The sequence below is a fragment of the Vanacampus margaritifer genome, chromosome 13 (genome assembly GCF_051991255.1).
Source record: "Vanacampus margaritifer isolate UIUO_Vmar chromosome 13, RoL_Vmar_1.0, whole genome shotgun sequence".
In the NCBI taxonomy this organism is placed as follows: Eukaryota; Metazoa; Chordata; class Actinopteri; order Syngnathiformes; family Syngnathidae; genus Vanacampus; species Vanacampus margaritifer.
The window spans coordinates 13,649,232-13,672,893 of record NC_135444.1 but is presented as its reverse complement, the minus strand read 5'-3'; the positions used below and the strand labels follow the sequence as shown (position 1 = coordinate 13,672,893).

General features: G+C 38.7%; 2 protein-coding genes across 7 annotated transcripts in view; both read right to left on the bottom strand.

The window, feature by feature from the left end:
- Positions 1-37: 37 nt before the first annotated feature.
- Positions 38-10,863, bottom strand: spata6 (spermatogenesis associated 6). Of its 5 annotated transcripts, none has more exons than XM_077584579.1 (12): positions 10,716-10,849; positions 9,640-9,777; positions 9,461-9,509; positions 9,292-9,333; positions 9,087-9,214; positions 7,971-8,042; positions 6,926-6,970; positions 6,020-6,349; positions 3,884-3,977; positions 3,779-3,813; positions 3,508-3,611; positions 38-628 (listed from the first exon to the last, which is right to left on the bottom strand). In XM_077584579.1, exons 1-12 carry the CDS (start codon positions 10,791-10,793, stop codon positions 532-534), a joined length of 1,212 nt encoding a protein of 403 aa, XP_077440705.1. In that variant the 5' UTR covers positions 10,794-10,849; the 3' UTR covers positions 38-531. The 5 variants fall into 5 exon arrangements, with proteins under 5 accessions (XP_077440705.1, XP_077440708.1, XP_077440709.1 ...); XM_077584582.1 differs by lacking the exon at positions 10,716-10,849 and adding an exon at positions 10,395-10,691; XM_077584583.1 differs by lacking the exon at positions 10,716-10,849 and adding an exon at positions 10,287-10,444.
- A 920-nt stretch (positions 10,864-11,783) lies between these two features.
- Positions 11,784-23,662, bottom strand: part of agbl4 (AGBL carboxypeptidase 4) — a 336,250-nt gene continuing 324,371 nt past the window's right edge. For both annotated transcript variants that reach the window (XM_077584564.1, XM_077584565.1), the window contains 2 exons: positions 12,039-12,132; positions 11,784-11,929 (listed from right to left, as the gene is read on the bottom strand). In XM_077584564.1, the coding sequence (XP_077440690.1) occupies positions 11,854-11,929; positions 12,039-12,132 (170 nt within the window). In that variant the 3' untranslated portion in view covers positions 11,784-11,853. The remainder of the gene's footprint in view (positions 11,930-12,038; positions 12,133-23,662) is intronic.

Here is a 23,662-nt window from a genome sequence, read left to right as displayed (position 1 = left end):
TGTATTTGAACACATGTAATATAATCATTTTTTGTGTTAATGTGTACATGCTGTGTGTATTTTCCCATTTTAATGGTAGAGAATTTCCCCCCATATAAATTTAAGCTATTATGGACAACACAAATCTCGAAACTGTTTTTCATTGTGTATTTTCATATGTACATAACTTTTTATCATAATCATTTATTTTAACCTAAGCAAATCATTTGCTATTTCAATCATGTTTCATGGGTTTTTTTGTATTTCATTTGTCTGATGTGATCGGTGTGAAATCTGTTAAAAGGGTTCCTTGCATGATCACTGTCAACGAATACATTAAAGCAAAAAAAAAAAAAACGTTAATAAAGTGGGAGACACAAATACAAACAGTTGAATTCACCTGATATGGATGGAAATAACAAAAAAAGGTATCTGTGCTTTTTGAAATGCTATCAAACATTAAATGGCTTGTGTGAGACTCACCGCAACAAAATGTATCAGCGTGTACTTTAAACACTAAAGTGATGGCTATGCAGTTCCTCTACGCTGAGATCAAAAGGTCAGTCGATGGTCCAAGGGGACTCTGTGTGTCAGAAGGATCTTCTGGACTCTGCTATGGATCTGCTCCCAGTAGGATGGACTGGGATCACTGGGAAGGTCAAACAACAGAAACAAATTGAGCTGTAAAACTGTTACAAAAAAAGAGTTATGGAAACAATAAAAAGGAGCGTTCACCAACACGATATGAGTTTTCTTTAAAAAAGGCCATTTTAAATGAACCACATTAAAAAAGAGGAAGCTCAAAACGTGCAGTTTTCCTTTTGTCCACTAGAGGGCGCTACAGCCCCACGTGAAACAAAGCCTTATGAACGCTTTTCAACCTGGAAACTAGGTGTCATTTACCGACAAGTTCTTCATTCAACCTTGAACACAAACATAACGTGTGCACAATATTACTGCTCAATGAGATACACTGACAGCTCTATTAAAGATTGTGACTTATAAATTGGCTTCAGTTAAATGCTGCTCGAGTGGTATCATTTGCAGAAATGACGGCGGTAACTTACTTTTATTACATCGAAAGTTGTTTTGTTCCGAATGTAAGTTTCAGTCATTGTTTTTTTCTCTTTAAAACAAACAAACAAAAAACAACTATGTATAGTAAGGCTGATTATTTTTTGTAAATGATCATGAATAGTAGTAAAGCTTTTATTTAAAAACAAAAACAAATAAACGACGATGCATACAAAAAAAGCCTCACTATACATGGTTAAAAAAAAAAGCCTTACTATACATGGTCGTTTAAAAAACAAACAAAAAAACACCTTGCTTTAATACAGTAATCTAGTAATCAAGTATTTTAAATAAATAAAACATTAATATATTATGTGGAATTACTTATTTTTGATCAGTTAACCAAATTGTTTTCTATTTTTCTTTGTTCTCTTTTTTTTTTTGCTGCAAATGCTGTGATATTCAAAATGTGGCACTAATGCAGTGCTTCTCAGTTATTTTTTGTTACTCGATGAAAAAGGCAATATTTTGCAACCCCTATGACCCCGCGACGATAAAAATAATATAATTGAAATTGTTGCAAGCACACCTCTACAGAGGAGCTAACAGTACTCCTTACGCACTGACAATGAGAGCGCCACTGCCACCTACTGTAGTGGAAGTGCAATTACACTTTTTTGGGGGACTAACTACAGTAAATTACTTAACCAAGTATTTATTGATAGGCAGGATTCAAGATTCACTGTGCAGCGAAACATTTGATGTGTAGTTGAACTCAAGCCTGACAGTCAGGAAGGAGAAGCATGAACCGACTCGGATATCGTAGCTTACGGCGTCAACACTTGCTTGTATACAGTAGATGAAACCGAGTGAAGTAGCGAGCCGTGCCCTTCTCCTCGCCGCTCTAATCTGACGCACTGCAACTCTTGTGGCGTTTGCAATTGCGACAAAACTATCGTTCATTTCCCGAGATTGACTTTGTGGTGAGATTGTCTATTGATTTTAATGTTTGCTTATGAGCCGAGTTTGGGGGGCGTGTAGGAGGAGACGAAGGCAAGCCAACATGGGCGTCGGCCGTGGGATCGACTGGCAGCCGGCGTGATGGATGACAAGGTCTCTGGTGAATGTATTAAAGTGAGCATCGGGTCAAAGGCATCAACACAGCAACACAAATCAATACGCTCTTCCTCTGTTTTCCCTCCTCGGCGCCCGGTAATGAACAAACATGACGGGACATCAGCGCCTCTAATTTAGCACATACACGTGTGACCACTAGCTCGCAGGATCCCATCATTGGGACAACAGGCAGGTGCCTCTCGGCCTGTGGAGATCCTACAAGCAAACAGCAAATGTGTTTTTGTTTACACAGACGCATTTGGGAGGAATTCATCATGGCAAACGTGACAGGAGAAGGATTATGCGTCGACATCCTGCTCAGGCGGGAATGTGAAGAAATTAAAAGGGATTTTCGCCTGGAAAGTTTCGGACTCGAAGGTTGTTGCTCAAATGCATTGGTGGGAATTGAGGAAGAATTTGGGGTTTGAATCTTGGATTTGAGCTTCCTGTTATGTTATTTTATTTATTATTATACTTTCATTTCAATTTGATGTACAGTAATGTCTGAGGTTAGGATTTTATAAATAGTATAATTTTTGCTGCTCACCAATAATCATGACGGACCTACGAGTGGATTTGTCTGGAAATGGCTCGGGGCAAAGAACAAGGAAATGAAAATAAATATATAAATAAAATTAAAAAATAAAATAATAATAATAACTCATTCACTGCCTTGGACGGCTATAGACGTAAAACATTCATTTAAACTATTTTTATTAGTTTAACATTTTTTTCCACTTTTGCTAACAAGAGTATGAAAACCTAGAGAAAAAAAAATATTGTAAATTTAGAACAGATATAAAATTTGTGATTAATCGTTAGTTAACTAGTGAAGTCATATGATTAATTACAATAAAAAAAAAATCCCTTGACGGGCCTAATAAAAATAAAAAATAAAAAAAAATAAGGGCTGTTTAATCATAATTAATTGCATGATAATTTTATATCTGTTATAAATGTACAATAAAAAAAATTCTAGGTTTTCATAAAAAATGTAATGAAATTTTTATTTTTTTAAACTAATAGAATTTTTGACGTCTATAGTCATCAATGGCAGTGAATGAGTTAATAATAATAATAATAATTCAGAAGAAGGATGATGTATGGATAATAATAATAATTATTATTATTATAATAATAAAAACAAAATAAATAAATAAAAGCAAACATGTTTAAGCCGTTGCCGTGATGATTCGACGAAGGCTCGAGTGTTAGTGCCGGCCAGCAAAGTAAGGTCAAGAGTAGTCAGCTTTTTTCAAACACAAAGCTTTTTAGTCATAAATATTGAAAATGTCCCCCCCCCAAAAAAATCGGGACAAAACCGCGTGTACCCGACCTTCAATGTCCTGGTCCAGATATAAAATTGTAATATTGTGAGGTTTTGCAGCGTTCTTTCACCTTTCCCTGAGGGAGTGCTTGGCAGGACCTCGGGAGGACGCTCGAAGAGGACTTTGGCTCAGCTCACCGCGTCTGGGAGACGACCACGCGCGACCTGACCGCATCTGCATGGGTTACATGAGACTGATGTGGAAAAACCTTTGTTGCCTGAGGGTTTATTGTCACACACGTTTGCAAAGAGAAACAAACTTCAGAGTTACAGGACTTCAACCTGAATTGAAGAATGGAATTGGTGTATTAAATATGATAAAATGCTCTTACGAAGACTTACTCTGGATGCCCCAATGCAGCTGTCAAAGAGAGAATCTGAAAAAGACAAAGACAGCACTTATCCGCTAACATTTCACATGTTGCTACTTAGCTCAGTGTGGCCTACCACAGTCGCCATCCAAGAGGCTGACTGCGTGGCAGCAGTGCACGTAACCCTGCAGCGAAGGCGAGTAGGCATCCTCCAAACCACCGGTCGGAACCTGCCGGCAAAAAGCGCAGAGCAGATCGTCGTCACGCCGACACGTTTACTCTCGGATGTGTCAAAACAAAAGCAACGGGGCTTTTAAGCAAACTCAACACAGTACTGCTCTTAAAAGCGAATGTGCCTCCTGTCGAAGCCACTTCATTAGGTATCTATTTGCTAATTGCAGTTTGACTCTCAATTACCTGGGTTAATTGTCCACAAGGGACTCCCTCAGGAAATAGCAGAGCAATGTCAGTGTTATTTCTGGTGAATTCCATTCTTAACCTCTCCCTTAAAAAAAAAAAAAAAAAAAAAAAAAAAGAGTGTGCTCAGGGATTTTGGTTGCAGTGCATTGGGATTAGAGTTGGATGTCAAAGTGATAGGAGGGACTTTGTATGTCCCCCGTGGCCTGCCCTTCATATGCAAATCCCCCCCCCAGCAGCGATACATACAAATCAAACGTTCACAAATAACTGCGCCCTCCTAAACTGAGCAGCTCTTTAGAATCCCTCGGCGAAACATTGTCAGCGACGTCACAATCCATTAACGGCTCAGGTGAAGAGATTAACGCTGCCCTTTTATCATGACGTCCGCTTAATCCTCCTGCTATATTAATCATGCTCACATTTGTAAGATCCCAAAGAGGTTGGAAATAGCCACAACGCTGTGTGCGCCTGCAAACATTCAACACATCAATTGTGTAAAAAAAATAAAAATAAAAATATATAAAGGATAATAAATCTTAGTTTTGATTGACATTGTCAGAGAGGTATTAATCCAGTTTATATGACTGTATCAACCAAGCACAAAAACGTGAAGGTCATATTTTTGGGATTACACAAATAATATGCGAGTGAGCTACAGCCTATCCCAGATGACTCACAGGGCATTAAAAAAAAAAACATCCAAAGACACATTCATGCCTATGAAAAAATTGAGAATGCAATGAAACTAAGTTTGTTTTTTTAAATGGAAGTCAACCCAAACATGTTCTTTACAAAAATATGTTGTATGCAACTCCAACTAATCTGAACACAGAATTCTGATTAATATTACATTTGTGGAATATGAGTTATGCAGCAAAATCCAGCTGTTTTTATCCATCTCAGGGAGGGCGGCCATTTTGCCACTAACGGTCAGGGCTCAGCCAACGACCAATCACAGCTCACCTGTTTTCTGAAGCTGAGCTGTGATTGGTTGTTACCTGAGACCTGAGCAACTGTGATGTTATTTTCATGCGACAAGTGGCAAAATGGCCGCCCCCTAAAATAGATAAAAAATGTGGATTTTGCTGCTTTACTCGTATTCCACTAACACAATATTAACCAGAATACCATATTTTGACTCGTGGGGTTGCATAGAACATATTATTGTCAAGAAATTTTTGGCGGGTTGACTTCTCCTTTAACTCATTCATTGCCATTGACGGCTATAGACGTCAAAAATTAATTTGAACTATTCATATTAGTTTTTTTTATTAATTTATTTTTTTCCCACTTTTGTTAACAAGAGTATGAAAACCTAGAAAAAAATATTGTACATTTAGAACGGATATAAAAAAAATTGATAAATCGTGACTATTGAAGTCATGCGATTAATTACAATAAAAAAATTTAATCACCTGACGCCCCTAATTTTTAGTAATCTTTTGGTTAAAAAAAAAAAAGATTATTAAAAAATGTCTAGGTTTTCATACTCTTGTCAACAAAAGTGAAAACAAAAGTGTTAAACTAATAGAAATAGTTAAAATGAATTTTTGACGTTTATAGGCATCAATGGCAGTGAAGGAGGCAAAATCAACCCATTTCTATCTATCTAAGGGGGCGGCCATTTTGCCACTTGTTGTCGACTGAAAATGACATCACATTTATTTGGGCCTCAGGTCCAATCATGGCTCAGCTTGCAAATGTCACATGACCAAACCCAGGTCATTTTCAGTCGACAACAAGTGGCAAAATGGCCTCCCCTAAGATGGTTTATTAACCTATTCACTGCTAGTACAGTTAAAATGGGAAATTTGACGTCTATTGCCGCCAATGGCAGTGTGCTGGTACCAACCAAAAACGGAGGGATGCTCTCTGTCTCCTTCCTGAATTGGTGCGGTCCGAGCTGGAGGTGTCTGAGCCTCTGCTCAGCATCCAGGGAGAGCTGGCACATTTTTCGGTGGGTGTACGGCGACAGCGCCCGTGACGTGGAGGCAACGGTGGGCCGCTGGTAGCTTGGCTCGAGACAAACACCGTGTTTTTGTGGCTTTCTTTTTGCCTTGCAGGAAATATGGTGGCACGGGGGCGGCGAGGGGGAGGGGGAGCGTCTGGATGTGGACCATCTTGCGTAGTTTGAAGACTTCCTTGAAGTTAAAGATGGCCTCACTCGAACCGGGCCGGTCATCTACGAGGACAGAAATAGAAAAGGAAGTTGAACACTTTAAAGCCAGACCTGCTCTCTTCTTCTCTGGTGGAAAAGTGCAGTCTTGAGTTGGGAGTTGTTCTTAAAGGTGATGTCTGCCATCTAGTGTCTAACACTGTCATCACAACTGTAATCCTACTCGGCGACAGTTAACGTTTTACTTTAAAAAATCCACCAAAGGCCACCTGTTGTCCTTCCCTGCTTTATCTGAAGGTGAAATGCAGTATGTATTGTCTCAACCCCAGCTCAAACATTCAGCATTACAACAACCACGGAATTACCACAACAACTTTAATGGCCTCTAACATCAGCCTGTCGGTAATGGCATCCCGGGATAAATAAGATCACATCAAATGTTTATTCTAGTCTAATACAATACAACAAAGGCATTTAGGGAGCCCAATTGCTATTTAGGGAAATCACATAACACTAACGCTATTTTTAAGAGAAGCTGAACGATGAATGTTTGTACACTGATGCTGCCATTCCATTAAAGCTTGATTTAATTGAATCAAGGCAAATGGGCTCAGCCCGTTTCATCTACAAACATGCACTCACCTCTCTCTGCTGGACAGCCTTCCCGTCACCCAGTGAGTCTTTGACCTTGGGTATGGATCAATTTAGATCAATTACTTCATTGGGAGAAAATCAGTCAAACAATACATTTAATTGCTCTTTCATCAAAATTTGAATGATACTTGTGTCCCTCATGTAATATGATTGCCAGCTAACTTGTAGGTGAGAGGCGGAGTACTATGGAGGACCAAAACTTCCAAAATTCCAAATAAATAAATGACTAAATAAATAAATAAATGACTAAAAGTGAAAATAAAAACGGATATAAAAAATATAATTTGGGAATTAAATTTTAAAAATTAATGAAAATAAAAACCAAAAAATGTTTGTATACATAAATGAATACATTTGTATTTAATTTTTGAAATAAATAAATAAATAAATGACTAAAAGTGAAAATAAAAACGGATATAAAAAATATAATTTGAAAATTAAATTAAAAAAAATGAATGGAAATAAAAAGTGTTTTTTAATATACATAAATGAATACATTTGTATTTAATTTTTGAATTAAATATATAAATGACTAAAAACTAAAATAAAAACTAATATAAAAATATAATAATTGTTTTAATACAAATATATATATATATATTTTAATATATTTTTTTCCATTTATATAATTTTTTATTATTTAATTTTTAAATTACATTTTGTTTATCCGTTTTTATTTTAACTTTTAGTCATTTAGTCATTTATTTATTTTGTATTTTGGCAGTTTTGGTCCTCCATAGAGTACACCGTGGACTAGTTGCCAGCCCATTGCTGGACAGGAATAAACAAAATAGCATTCACACCAATGGAAAATTTCCAGTGGGTGGAATGTGGTTGTAAGTTGGAGAAACCCCACGCAAGCACGGAAAATATTGCACATATAAACTCAACCCCAAACTTTACACTTGTGAGGCATATTTGCTCCCAAGTATTCCACCGTACTGCCCTGTTTCTACAAAACACCACTTACAAATCAACAGACGCATCCATAAACAACCTCCCTAGTTTAAGTAGCAGCAGTCAGAAGACTTACAGGCGAGGAGTCTATCCAATCACTCTCCTCGACGAACGACGTCACTGAAAACTGCACAGTGGGAAACGCGCCCTGGAGACACAAGACAAGTGACATGTTGAGAAGGAGAGAATATGAAGTCTACAAAATAGACATACACAAAAGCCCGGGAGGCCAATTTACGACCGCAGTTGTTCCGTCTGAGCCCGGTCTTGAGTGAAACAAATTGCAGAATAGACCGCAGCTCCAGTCATGTTTCAAAAATACGGCTTTATGGAAGGAGACAGCCGAACTCTGATGTGGATGAAGGCAACAGTGAGAGCGAGCGGGGCTTTTTAACTCATTCACTGCCATTGACGACTATCGACGTCAAAAATTCATTTGAACTATTTCTATTAGTTAAAAAACAACAACATTTTTGTTAACAAGAGTATGAAAACCTTTAGAACAGATATAAAATGTGTGATTAATTGTGGGTTAATTAGTGAAGTCATGCAATTAATTATGATTACAAATTTGAATTGCCTGACGCCCCAAATTTTTAATAAGGTTTTCTTTTCTTTCTTTTTTTTTATTCATTCACTGCCAATGACGGCTATAAACATCAAAAATTAATTTAAACTTTTTCTAGTTAACTTTTTTTTTTCCACTTTTGTTAACCAGAGTATGAAAACCTGAACAGATATAAAATGTGTGATTAATCGTGAGTTAACTATTGAAATCATGCGATTAATTACAATTAATTTTTTTAATTGCCTGTCGCCCCTAATTTTTAATAATCTTTAAAAAAAATTTTTTTAATGAATTTATGGCAGTTAATATGCAAATCTTGTCGGAGCGTGATGAGGACATCGTTATCGATGAAAAGAGGGAGAGTCGTCAATTTAGGATTTCATTACGGTGTCTCTTGCCATATTATTAGATGATCTAGTCAGATCTAAATGGTCAAAAGTATTGGGACACCTACGGGAAGTAAAATTGGAAGACAAGTCTCTTCCTAAACTTTTCTGCACCTTGTGTCAATAAAGAAATGCTCTTTCATTGCTTAAAAAAAACGTAACTGTCAAATATCTCAAGAAGAAAGTACATTTATGAACATTTTAAAAAGAGATATGCTGTAGATGCAGGGCAGCCTACATGAACTGTTGAGGACCTCGTCGTCATCAGTGCATCCTTCTCCGTGGGGTCTTTCGCGCCGCTCAGACTGGGCCCAGGTTTCAGGAAGTCTCTGCTGTTTTGCGTCATGGTGGCAAGGGTCTTACTCTCTGAAACCGCAAAAATAACATGCACATAAAAACATGGCTTTTTGCACAGGGGAACGTAATACTCTCAAAATGCTTACCCGGAGACGCTGACTGAATCAGCTGAAAAGATGTTGTGTCAGCTAAGAGGAAGAAAAGCACACATATAAGAGCAGTCAGTGTAGATAGAAGCTAATAGCCTGCATGCTTGCACAGCACAGGATGTAGAACTCAAGAGATGAGGAGGGAAACCTCAAGAGGGCCATTTACCTTTTAGGAGGTCAGTGACTGCAGAGGGGTCAACAGCGTCGGAGTAAGTCTGGTGTAGCACATCACATAGCGACAAAGCGAATCAATATGGTAAACAAGGTTAGACTGACAGACTCTCCAACCAGGTACAGTAGATTATTAGATCAGCAAATTTATTTATTCACAGTCATCATTCTCACCTTTTCAAAAACCAGCCTCTGGTTAAAGTATAATGGGAAGCGTGGCGGCAAGCAGGTAGTCTTCTTCCACTGGCCCATGATGCAAACACTTAAGTAGATGTCGCTTGTCTTGGGCAGGCGCAAGCCACGGCATGAGACCTTTACATTTATACAATTAGCTTTTAAACATCTAATTTTCTCATACATTTAAATAATTATGCAACTATACATTAAATGCAAGGTGTTGAAAGACATCCTTTCAACAGACTATCGACTAAAGGTGTAGCTCAATAAATCTAAGAATCATAGAAAATGTATTTTAATTATTCCGTTCAAAAAGTGAGTTTTATATATATTTAGATTTCCTAAATGCAATGATAATTGTATTATTATTATTTTTTAAATTATGGCTTTAGCTTGGAACAAAAACAAAAAACAAAACAAAAACACAAAGTTCACAATTTCAAGAAATTACAATATTACATACGAACCACTTTGTGTGTGTGTGTGTGCCTTTTTTGTTAATATAAACAAGTTACACAGGCTTTACACTGCCTTCTGATATTTAGCAACTCCAGATAGTACATGGGTTTAGCGTTTTGAATAGAACTATAGTACTAAAAAAACAAACATTTTTTTACGATATTTTAATTTATTTAGCTACGTACCACTACTATGAGGAAATGGGTATGTGGACAAATGACAAGGTAGTTGCAGTGATTAAAAGCTAAGGTTATATGAAATTAAGAAAGATAATTCAAAACGTTACAGAATACCTGTATTTCATTTACAGTACTTGTAGTAGCTTTTAAATGTCAACCAAATCTCGCGAGTCCTGCGCATGCGCACAACTCTTTAAAACAGGAAGTGGGACGATCATTAAATGCAGGGTATTTGTAAAGAAAATAGTCACGATTTCTGCCAATAGCACGCTGTATTTTGCACGACTCTAAAATATGATTTTACTCGCCACAAGAACTCAATATACGTAATTGGCGTTAAGGGAAAACCAAAGCTGGCCAGATTTGTTTGAATGTTAAGCTTGCTACATAACAGTGCGACTGACTTTTGTTTAGTTTTCGGAATGACGCACTTACCTTGTGAATGTCTAACAACACCGTACATTTCCAAGACTTTCGGTGCAGTTTTGAGAAGGAGAGCTTTTTCGTGGCCATTTAACTACACTCTGGAATAGCTCGTTGTCATGGCGACCAAACAGCGGAAGTGGAAGTTGTCAATGGATCACTTCACGACATCTCTGGCATTCACATTCTTGTGCCACGTACCGTTTTTTTTTTATTTATTTATTTATTTATTATTCAAAATTAACTACAATTAGCGTAATACAAATACAACGCAATGAATATAAATAGAAATAAAAAATAATAATAGTGCATAAAAAAGTGCACATTTGCCTCACGATTTTGAGGTTTGGGTTTCAAATCTCAGTGGGGCATTTAGAACATTCCTGCATTTGGTTTGTATTTCAGCGTGTTTTTTTTTCCGGTTCTCGTTTGCATGCAGCATTTACACTTTTTTTTAACACAAACAATTGAAACATATGTTATACTTGTGCCTTACACACATTTTACAGATTTTTCCTTTTACGAGGCTGTGTTCGGAATCGTTCACTCATTCCTTGGTCACTAAAAGATTTTTACATTGAGGACTAGACAAAAAAATCACTTTTTGAACACTACTGTAACATGGTCGGCTTTCCATATTTGAAGTTGAACAAATAAATTATCACACAAATTTACAAAATTGTGATGACTATTTTTGTGCCAATCAGCGCAATGCATCATGGGACATATTGTTTTGCTAATGACCACCAGTTGGAAAAACTTCTTCTGGGTCAATACGACCATATTATCGTGGCTAAGGAGTGATTCGGAACACGCACAGCCTAAAACATTCAAACCTTTTTTTGCTGTGAACATTATTTGCATTATTTGACAAACATTGCATCATTAAGGTCGCTTTTGTACAAATGCTGGCATTGTTGCAATGAGAAAAGCAAAACGTTTTTATATTACAAAAAATATTTGTATTTATCTATTCAAATAGCTGTGGAAAGCATGCATTTACATTAAATCATATGGAAACATTTTGTAGTAAATAAAAGCCTTGTGGTAAATGTGACATTATAGTCCATGCATGTCGAGAGGCCGGGAGATGTCGATCTTGTCAAAGTGATGAAGAGTGAGTGTGTACAATGGTGCTGTCTGTGTCCATCTAGTATTTGACATGTTGGCTCCTCTCCTTTTCTCTGTTTGCCACTTCGCTGTCTGACTGGGACGCCACTTCAGAACTGTAGGCAAACATTTATGGGTTACTACAATTGTTTAACACCCCATAATTGTATGTACATTTACACAAAATAAATCTCATTCGCAAATTTCTTCATCAGAACATCCTACCTTTGAATGTGACATGGCACATCGTCCGTGATGAGGTTATTGAGTTTGTAGTAATCCAGGAAGGTCCGAGCCACATTCATGCCCAGTCTCATGTCTGATGACCTAAAGTTAAGGCCTTTTTTTTGTTTTTGTGTGTATCTATACAAAAATGAGACTTTAAAGTGGAAGTCAACCTTAAACATTTCTTGACAATAATATCTTATATATGACCTCACTAGTCTAAACATGACATTCTGATTAATATCACATTTATGGAATATGAGTTAAGAAGCAAAATCCAGCTGTTTTATCCATTTTGCCACTTGCTGTTGACTGAAGATGACATCACAGTTGCTCAGGCAACAACCAATCAGAGCTAACCTGTTTTCTAAAGCTGCACTGTGATTGGTTGTTACCTGAGACCTGCGCAACATTGATGTCAATTTCAGTCGACAGCAAGTGGCAAAATGGCCGCAACCTGAGATGGATAAAAGTGGCTGGATTTTGCTGCTTAACTCATATTCCACTAACGCAATATTTACAGGAATACCATATTTTGACAAGTGGGGCTGCATAGAACATATAGTCAAATTTTTTGGGGGGGTTAACTTCTTCCTTAAAGGGAAAAATTGGAAACTTTTATCTTTCACTTAAAAACTGTTTTACTTAGCATGTGCCCATTGGAGTCATTTAAATGAATAATTCACATTCAAATTTAACAAATGCTATGCTTTTTGATATGGTTCATGCTATTGATATACTTACTGTATGACAATAATCCCTGAAAAGACAACAATTATCAGGTAATTTATGGATCTTTTTGTATTACATATTCAAAGCAGCACATCTGCATAGATTTTAGACATCCTGCCTGAAACCTTTGCCGTTCCCAACACATTGTGAGCTACAATCAATGACTAAGCAAGCGGCGTAAATCCTCAAAAAACAACGCACCTCATCCAGGATTAAGCGACGCAAAAGCTAACTATATGATGGCGCTATGAATCAAACATAAGCAATTACTTATATGGCAAGACCTACTTTGAATTCACGGGTGAGCGCGCACATCACCGTCCCTCAATACATTAGAAAAAAAAAAACACATCAATAACTGCTTTGCTTTTCTAAAAAGGCTGAGGGCCAAGGAGTGTTGTTGCGCGGTCTGGGATCATTAGGCTCGCGGGCCAAGTAATGATGGCAATCAGGTTGAGATAATGAAGAAGTAGTGAAGCACACAAAGACAAGCATGTCTCCGACCACGCAGAGCGAAAGGATGCGGAGAACGCAGATAAATAAGGACAATATCCGTAACACGCCGCACATTTCACCTGAGGCGAGGCCGCCTCTCTATCTAAACTCCCATCATCCTTACACATTGCACGTGGACGCCAGACAAATATAAAACACAGGCTAGTTTATCTTGTGGGTCACTGATGTTTGGCTATGTCCATTCGTCATCACGCCGCTACATGATGGAGTTACGCGGCGATGTCGTTTGTCTCCTTTCGCCGCCATTACCTTGTCGGCGACATCTGTCGGATCATCTGTCTGTCGGCCGCGCATTTGATCGAAACAGCTGGCGTACGGATATAGATTTTTGGATGGTCAGTTTTACATTTGTTTGAGCGGAATGACTTGCATGTCCAAAGATGTTTACGGGTGCGACATGATGTATGTGAAGTTCGATGAGTTGAACTTTCAAACGTGGCGTGACTCTCTAAATAAGTGTTTTCAATAATATGTTTTCAATATGCCTGTTCTCAAGCTTTTAACTTGACCAATTCTTTATTCATGTAAAATAGTATTTTTTCCCCCAATTATATTAAAGGCATCAGACTAAACTTCATAAATCACAATCTGGTACATAAAACAAAAAAAAGTATACTTTTGGTTAATCCACACGTGCGGATGCCATTTTGACGACCAGTGCAAAGTGTTTAAAATGACTTGCTCTCTTTGATGATGCAATTTTAATGGTTAAAGAGCACCTCAACACCAAATCAACTTTAAATCAACACGTCCATGTCAAAATTGAGCAGTAATAAATATAATAATAATGCATATATTTGTAGAGACTGTGGTCAAGTTGTATTTTACAATTTTTTAAAATGTGCAGAATTCGACAAGTTACTTCATGTTAAAGATTAGATAGCTCTTAACATGAAAAGAAAAATGCATTGAGCTGTTACCGTCTTACAAATGCAATTACGCCATCTAGTGGCAGAAAATGTCAACACAAATTAATATCACACTTATTTTTTTACAGTACAGTACATTTTATTTGATAAATTATTAAATTAAATTACTGTATCAATAACTGCAAAATGCAGCCATATTTTTATTAGTTTAACTCTTTGACTGCCAAAAACGTTAAAAAACGTTTAGTAAAATCCTATGGAGGAGTGCCAAAGACGTTAAAAGACGTTTGTTTCAAAACAGAGGTGAAACTAACCATTTTCTATTGTTGATTACTGAAAAACGGAATAAGGTAGAAACAAACTTTTTTTCCTGATGAAAGATGAGAGTCCAATTTTTCATTTGGTAGTATGTGTGTTTCCATAGTCCAAACACATAATTTTCTGTGGACCTTGAAAGATCAGTCAAAAATGCTTAAATCGGCTGGCACCCACGGCATCCCTTTTCTGAAAACGTCTGGCAGTCAATTAACATATTTCCACTTATGTTAAGTGTATGAATTTTTTTTTTTACATTTCATTGTGCATTTAGGACAGATATAAAATTTGTTATTAAACGTGAGATAACTATTGAAGTCATGTGATTCATTAAGATTAGATTCTTTTTAATCACCTGACACCCCTACTTTCTATATGTCCTGGTCATTGTTTTGAAATTTTAGTGCATGCTTGTTGAAAGCGTGAAAGTAGGACAAAAACAGTGTGTGGCGCCATCTTCAGGTTAAACACTGGCATAAACACAATTTGGCTGTTTGTCCTCTCCTTGGACGAGCACCGACGTAGCCGCTCTGCCACCCACCGGCTCAGTCTCGTCACGCCTCCTTACCGAAATTTAGTTGGAATAGTAACGTTTGCGAACATCATTATATCGATTTTCAGGTTAGTGATTTATTAGGATAACATCTGGTTAGTTTATATAGCATACCATGTCGTAGTATAGAGATTGTTTAGATCGTAGTTTTCACTGTTGCTGACAATCACAGCCAGACCACGCCCAACTCGGGGGTGAGTTGCCATTAAAACTTGCGGTTTTTGGGGTCTCTTGAAAAAGTGACAAATTTGGAGGTACAATATGTATAGTTAAAAAAATAAATGAAAAAAAGGAATATGTCAAAACGAGCAACCATGCTGCCCAGATGTACGAGTGAACAGAAGAAACTCCATTTATTTTTCATTTTAACAGCTCGGCCTTGTTCCTGCGACATTTTAGTTATACGCACAATATATGGTCATTCTTGTAAAGACGTTTGCACAGTAGACTATCTTGTACAGAATAGAACAGACACATTATTCATCTCATATCCTTGGTGTTCATTCTGACCTCAGAAAAGTTTTTGATGCACCCTCCCCCGCTAACACCTTTCCACACATATTTTTCCCATCAGCAGAACTGGGCGTCAGTCCCAACTTTTTTTTCGCCAGGCAAGCTCGGTGACAAAAATATCTCGCGGACCCCACCGCGAGCAGATGGCCACTCAGCTTGGCTTGTCACGACTCACCGTCCATTACAGGAGGTTTCGTGATGGACGGTCAGTTTCTGAAGGAGAACTTCTCTACGTGTGCGGGGATGAGATGGAAAGTATAGGGGAGGATGAATAATCGCAGATATGGAGGATGCCCTTACTGTTGTTTGGCCATTTGCCGGGGTGGGGGACACCGCGGGTTCTGGACTGCGAAGTGATGACGTGTATGTGAAACTGAACGCAGGTGGTGGACCACAACTTTGTTGAGAGAGAGAGAGAGAGAGAGAGAGAGAGAGAGAGAGAGAGAGAGAGAGAGAGAGAGAGAGAGAGAGAGCAAAAGGGGGAAGAGATTGAGGGAGGGAGAGATAGAGTGAGAAAGGGAGGCAGAGAGAGAGAGATGGAGGGAGATGGGGAGAGGGAGGGAGGGAGATGGAGATGGAGAGAGAGAGGAAGAGAGAGAAAGAGGGAGGTAGATGGGGAGAGGGAGGAAGAGAGAGATGGAGAGGGGGAGGGAGGGAGAGTGGGAAAGAGAGATTGAGTTAGAGGGAGAGAGATGGGTAGAGGGAGGACAGAGAGAGAGAGAGAGAAAGAGAGGGAGGGAGAGAGATGGGTAGAGGGAGGGAGAGCAGGAGAAAGAGAGGGAGATGGAGGGGGAGCGAGTGAGGGATATGGAGAGATAGAGAGAGAGAGAGAGAGAGAGAGGGAGAAGGAGAGAGAAGGAGCGAGAGAGCGAGACAGAGGCGGGGAGAGACAGAGAGGGAGAGTGGGAGAGAGAGAGAGGGAGTGAGGAAGGGAGAGAGAGGAAGGAGAAAGAGAGAGAAGGAGAGAGAGAAAGAGAAAGGAGAGAGAGAGGGAGGGAGAATGATGGAGAAAGAAAGAGAGAGAGAGGGAGAAGGATGGAGAGAGAGAGAGAGAAAGAGAGAGAGGGGAGAGAGAGAGATCACAAGCAAATATTCTTTACCCTTTGCAGCAACTAACATTACCATAGAGCTAAGACAGTCTTCGTATATCCATGTTTTTATATACTGCCCCCGGTGGCCAAGGTATACACACCAGAAGGAGCAGCACAAGGTCCATTCAATGAAAGCAACAAAAAAAAGGCAAACTTGTTTACTTTCCTTACATACTATTTATTTACATCTTCACTGAGCATAATTACGGTTGTGAAGGAAGAACTTTGAATGCCGCTCTTGTATTAGACCTCATTATAATGTGCAGGTGTACCTATTGTTATGACCTGCGAGGAGGCCGCCTGCCCCTGAGGTGTATTCTTTGGCGTCGTGTTTAATCGATGGCGGGTCATTGTCATGGCTCAAGGGCGTGTGCCAGCTTGTGTGCTGATGAGCCAGACAAGAGCGGCGGGGACGTCACGACTTGTTTACCGCGGCTATTTACTGTCAGCACGGCATTTAGCGGCTTTCGCCATCACGTCCCCAGCGCCTGGTCCTGGCAGACGGACAGACAAGGTGACGAGTGGACGACAAGGCCCCCCGTGGTTCGACGGATAAGGAACAAGGAGAACGCTGTCCTGGTCGGACGGGATTTAACACGGAGACGAGGGAGGGGACATCGGAGGCATCAATGAAGGCCACTGACAGTTGCTGTCACTGCGCTGACACGCAAGACAACTCATTATCGATGACTAATTAAGAGGCTCGTCAGCAACAGCGATACAGAAAAGGCCACTTTTGTCCTCAATTAATGATTTAGCAGACTCAAAACTTCAGGGAAGTGAAAGGAACAAACTTGAGCACCAAACTTTGAGTACCGTTCAAGATTTCAAATGAAAATATCAAAACCAAACAGGCTTACACTGTACTGCAATGCCTGTAGATGCCACAAAATGGCGGCAAATGACTACTTTCCTTTCCTTCAATTCATTTCAACAGTTTTGCTTTGGCACCAAGATGCCACTAGAGGGCACTGAAGCAATACTGTTATTTTGCTTTGGCCTGAGCACAAAAACAGCAAATCTGTGATTTTTTTCAATGCATGGTGTTCCCTCTCCTATTTCCAGGTAGCTACTACATATTACGCTAGTTGCAGATTTTTCATCTTCCTGTCACTCATTGTAACAATAAGGCTATAAAAAATATTTAAAAAATATTATTTGCCCCCCAAAAAAACAACCCCCCAATAATATTCATCATTTGAATATCTTGTCTTTGTAGTGTATTCCATAGGTTAACATGATTTGAAAATCATTGTATTCTCTTTTTATTTATATTTTAAGAATGTCACAAATTAATTTGAATTGCGGTTTGTAATTCATCTGACAACCAAAGCAAAACAAAACAAAACAAAACAAAACAAAACACAATGAATAAGCCAAATAAGGCCACTAGGGGGCACCCAAGTAATAGTAGCTCAAGTAATAGGTTGCATTTGCCGGCTAAGAACACAGATTTGTTTTTTGCTTTTTAAAAACATATTTTCTTTGCTAAAGAAGTAAAACTTGTCTCCACTGAATATCACACTTGAATATGAAGTTAAGAAAACTATTAAAAAAAAAAGGCCATCAGTGCAGCACAGACCTCTGGCAAGGCTTAACACCTGTTTCCCATAGGGGGATGCAATGCCCATGAACGAAACAATGATAAATGATGCACTATTTATAACAAAAACGAACGCCTTCATTTTTCTCTGAAAGAGAAATTCTGAATTTAAAATAATTTTAAATAATTAGAATTGTATAGCATTTCCAAAATAATAATTATAAAAATATATTTTTAAAACTATAGCCACATAATATACAGCACTTTACTGCATCATATTTACATATTAGGTTTTGTGGAAAAATTAGTTTTGAGCAACTGTATGCAAATAACATACAAGCAAATGGATGTAACCAAAAACATAAGCAACTTCCTCACAGATATTCTACAACATTATGTGAATCGTATTTTTGTGTGTGCTTTGTAATCATGTTACATTTATTTATTCTACTGTATTTAAGTAGATTTTTCAGGTATACAATTTTTTCTGATGGCTTTTCTTAAATGGCAAAACTTTCTTTTTTTCCATACTTTACTGTTTTATAAAGTTACATTTTATTTAGTGATAATTTTCTTGTTAAACATATATATTTTTTAGGCTGGAGCGCATAAATGTAATTTTTATTAATTTCAACAGCAAAAGATGATTGGCAATACCATTTTTGAGTTACGAGCATGGCCACGAAATGAATTCAATTCATACTTCAAGGTACGACTATATTGAGAGTAAAAATGCATCTGTACTTTTTATTTTATTTTATTTGTTTTTTAACGGAATCTTTACTGCTATTCAAATATTTTTTGACGCAAGTGTGTTTACTGCTACTTGAGTACAGAGTGCTACTTGAGTACTTTCGCCCCGGTCTGGCGGATGTGACAAGCCGCTTCCAGCACTCGTAGCCGACAATGACACGGGTCTCATCTTGTGTTGCCTCCATTGGCACTTTGTCTGTCACTGATCACACATCAGCTGACACTTCCGGCTCACCAACTCGGCGCTTTCACGCCGTCGCCTCTCAGCGCCGCCTGGTCTTTTAGTTAGTGGGCGGGTCCCCCGCAAACTTTCCTCGCCTACGTCATCGTGTCCAAGGGAACATTTGCATGATTTTTTGAGCATGGCTGCCAACGCTTACATCCGAACGGCCGCTCCAACAATACCTGTGCAATCAGCTGCCTGCTTTCGCACGTGCGAGGCTGCGCACCCGCTGGTGCGTGTCTGCGTGAGATGATGTGTGTGATGTGTGGAAGCGAAGCATATTTGCCTCCAAGCTATATCATTTGCATACCTGTCACAGCCCCTCCGCTGGGTGTCAGGTGCACTGATGCATAGTGCGTTCCACTGGCAGCTCTGCTATTTCATGGCTTCCCACTGTTGTGTGGCGCGGGTCTGACTGTCAGCTGACAATGAGTGTGTGTTTGCGCCGATCCAGAAGCAAACACACAGTCCCTGGCGAGGACAACACGATTAAAAATCTTCCATGGCGTAAATGTACTTTCAAGTTTGGCCAAGTCTTCAAAGTCAAAGATCTCCACAGGATGCAGAGACGTTTGCACAGTAACAACAAGGTGCCGTGCACTTTCAACTACAATCATTCGCAACATTAATTTTCAATACTGGTGTTTCTCAAACTTTCTTCATACCATCATAATGACAGACAATACAATGTAGCATAGGAGAAACACTACGTCTTCATGAAAAGTGACTAGTGGCCAAACATTGAAACTAGGGATGTATGGCTATTGGCTAACGGCAATATTGCGATATGAAAATTGTCACGATATCGTCGTTGTCAAGTTACAATATTAAAAATATCCGTCAAAAAGGCAGTATTCCATTTGTGCAGTTCTAGCACCCTCTATTGGTTAGTTTATTAGTGAAGTTTCATTTTAATTAGGATTTTTTGGCCACTGCGGTGGTCATCATCACTCCCATAATCAGTCATACAAATATTTTTCAACATCACCATAAAACCCCCCCATTACTTTTCACCTGCTCCAGCTGAACACAAACAGCATTGTGAACTACATAGACCATGATGCTTTGCATCGCTGAGCCATAACATCACATGACCAATCCTATAGCTTTGTCACTGCTGTTATGCACAAAAACACAATATTGTGCTTGTTTTCACCCAACACGAGCTTTTAAAAAATATAAATAAAATTATATATATATATATATATATATATATATATATAAGAAATACTGAAACTACCTAAAATTTTAGCTTTTTAAAAAAAAAAAAAAACTAAAACTAAAAGAACCACCCTGAAAAATAATTAAAGCAAACTAAATCTAAAATACAAAACTCACAACAAAATAAAAACTAACTAAAATGAAAATTCCCAAACTATAATAACCCTGGTTCCATGTTCAAACTGTTGCCATTGTCAAACCTTTTACTGTACAAACTGGACACACAATGTTTTAAATAAATTTTTAACATTGTTGACTGTAACACAAGTGTAGCACAAAGAATCAAACTTAAATGTGATTCAAACTTAAGTTTGGGCAAGAGGCGTGGTGCACCCTGCACTGTTTCTTCTATGATCATCACAATTTTCCTCTTTGCCATCACTACTACCTTCAACATTGGCATTATCAAATGCTCTTTTAGACACAAGAGGAACGGGTTTACTAATGGTTCTACATGTAAGTAAATGTAAGAGGTCACACATGAAGCAAGCGCGTGCACGCCCAGACGCGCACGCACGTAGACACAAACACAGGTAGCGGATGATTAGAGGACAAAGAGAAGGCAGACAGGATAGAGGTTGTCCCTGCTGTTTTGGAGAAGAGGATTCTCAGCTTGACTAGATGATATAATGAGCTGTTATGTTCTGGGTGATGAGACGAGAGGAAAGGACAGGCTGGAGGAGAGAGGACGACATGAGTGGAACATGCACGCACGCGCGCACGCACATACACATCACTTTCGAACTGTGACAAAAAAAGTCAGAACTGTGAGAAATGTTAAGAGGCCAGTTTTGGAGAAGGATAGTCAAGTGGGTGTATAAGTGGCTATTATTTATTTGTTATGTGTTAGTTTGGGCCGTAGATGATTGTGTGTCAGGGTGGGAAGTGTGTGTGTGTGTGTGTGTGTCGGGGGTGAGGGAAGGTGGGCTGGAGGTGCTAAAGGTCTCTGTTGATGATTTGTACGCTCCATCGAGCAGAGCGCCGGGGCGGAAAAAGCGACATGGTCGGTTCTTTCAACCTGCCTGACCCCAATCTCCAGTCTGCACCGGGTTCCCCCTGTGCAGCTTGCCCACCACACGGGACCCTGCCTCATTGTGACCCTCCCCCTTTTCATAAATGAACACACACACTTGACTAGAAAACAAAAAAAAAAGATGACGGAAGTCCACTCACCGGGGCGGACTTGACCTCGAGTAGAAATGCAACACAACCAAAACCACCAGCCTAAAGACTCCAAACCCTTTAAATGAGCTTCAACCTTAGTATTACTCACACAACACTCTAAAAAATGGACCGATCCTCTACTTGGGGCTACTTGACCCAACTTTGAGTCAAGAAATGGGTCTTTTAGTGTAAAACAACTCATAAATATTGGTCAGATCCTTTACTTGGGTCAAAAAATGCTGTCATTTTGTATAAAACAATCCCAAAAATTGGCCGCCATAATTGGGTTACTTTTGACCCAAAAGTTTTTAGAGTGCACATCATGATGCCAATAGAAAACCATTTCACATCGGATTTCTTCCCAGTAAATGCCACCTTGTGCCGACGACGCACATATTGCACACATACCAGAAACCGCCAATGCTTGTCCTGTTCAGGGTCTCGGCAAAGCTCGAGTTGATAACAAGCGACTTTTGTAAATGGCGTATTGAGTGTGACTCAATCCCACATCAGCTGCAATGCATGATCGTCACTTTTATGAACACCAAATGCCATCGTTCTAAAGATAGCATATTAAATGGAAAAACATGCTGCATCTGTACATTTAGTTCCAGATCTAGATTGCCGTTTGGAACCCAGCTAAGCAATTTGTTGCTTAATTCTGCAACAAACAAGCATTGCTAAAAATCGCCTTGGCTGAGGTATGAAGTGACCCATACGATGGCCAAATAATGACTTTATAAGTGCACTTTTTTTTAGTTATTAAGGCATATCCTCAATGAAAATGACAACAAAGTGGCAAAAGACACGTTACTCATGAAATGGAGAATTCCAGTCCAAATTTGTTTTATGGAGCCTTTCGCATTACATGTATGACAGTCATAATGTACAACTGATTAGAATGGTCTACAATAGACCAGGTGTTTGTGTGTCATGTTACAATTTCCCCCATTCATTTTATAATTATTTATTTTTAAATTATCAATGAATTAACATTTTTAAATTAATTTAGGTAATTACATGACATTATTATTCAAGTTATCTGTGCTGGCGACGGCGGCCGCCCTCTTGTGGCTGTTTTACAAGCATGAACTAGAAATGAGAAATTAGAATAATATTAAAAAAAAAAAAAAAAATTAATTCCATGCAATTTTAAGAAAAAAAAAATGATATAGTGGGATACATAGGTCTTTTTTTAATTTAAATTTTCTGTCTTCTTTTTTCTTTTTTTTGTAGGGACTAATAGGATTGGTACTCGGTAATGGTATCAATGACTACTCAGGTTGACTACTGGGTTAGAGTATACTAATCATTATCCATAATCTAATTAAAATGAAAATGAATTATTAATTGAATATAAAAAAATATTTTCAATATTTTAAATGCACATTTTGCATTTGCAACCTTATTTATGAATGTGACCTAAAGCACAAAAGTAATTATGCTATAGAATTGATCAGAATTGTTCAGAAGAGTGAAAAAGATGGATTTTCCTCACAGTAAAGCTTTTTTTTTTCTCTCTCAATACAATCTCTTAACATGCCTCCTTATAGCTGTTTGCAACATTCTTGCGCCTACAGCGAAAAGAAAACCATTCACCAACTAAGACTTGACTTTAACTCCAATTTTGGCCAGTGGGAGTCATTTTGGGCATCATTATACATTGTATAGAATATATAAGACACTGCTCTCAATATGATGCAGTGCACTGCAAACCACAATAATCCACATATTGAAACAGTGTTAATTAAACTGCAAATGTTGATTTCTGCAAAGGGAACAGTGGATAGGAACCAGTAAACCTTCATGGTGGTGGCGCGAGTGTGTCCAGCCTTGGCACTAGAGGGCACTAGGGCTACATCCAGGACCAACCAGGACCAACCTCCCCGCCATCTGCAGGAGATGCAGGAACACTTAAACACATCTCATGTAAGACTCCTTATCACTCCTCTCTAAAACGCTTGGCAAGATCTCAGCGCCATCGGCACGCTCTCGGGAGCACTCCAGTCTGGAGAAGGTCAACTGAAGGGAAAACTTCCTCCTCCTATCAGTGCCCATTAAGACACGGGCGACCTTCAGCGGCCGTGATGTGCGTTTGTGCGTCTGAACGATTGCGTTTGACAGGAGTCTT

Excerpts from the sequence above, each read along its gene's own strand:
- spata6 (XM_077584579.1), bottom strand. The coding sequence starts at position 10,793 with ATGGCCACGAAAAAGCTCTCCTTCTCAAAACTGCACCGAAAGTCTTGG. Across the intron at positions 6,971-7,970 it reads ATTGGATAGACTCCTCGCCT|GTCAAAGACTCACTGGGTGA; the intron begins GTAAGTCTTCTG and ends TCCATACCCAAG. Across the intron at positions 629-3,507 it reads AAGCACTCCCTCAGGGAAAG|TGATCCCAGTCCATCCTACT; the intron begins GTGAAAGAACGC and ends TGACCTTCCCAG.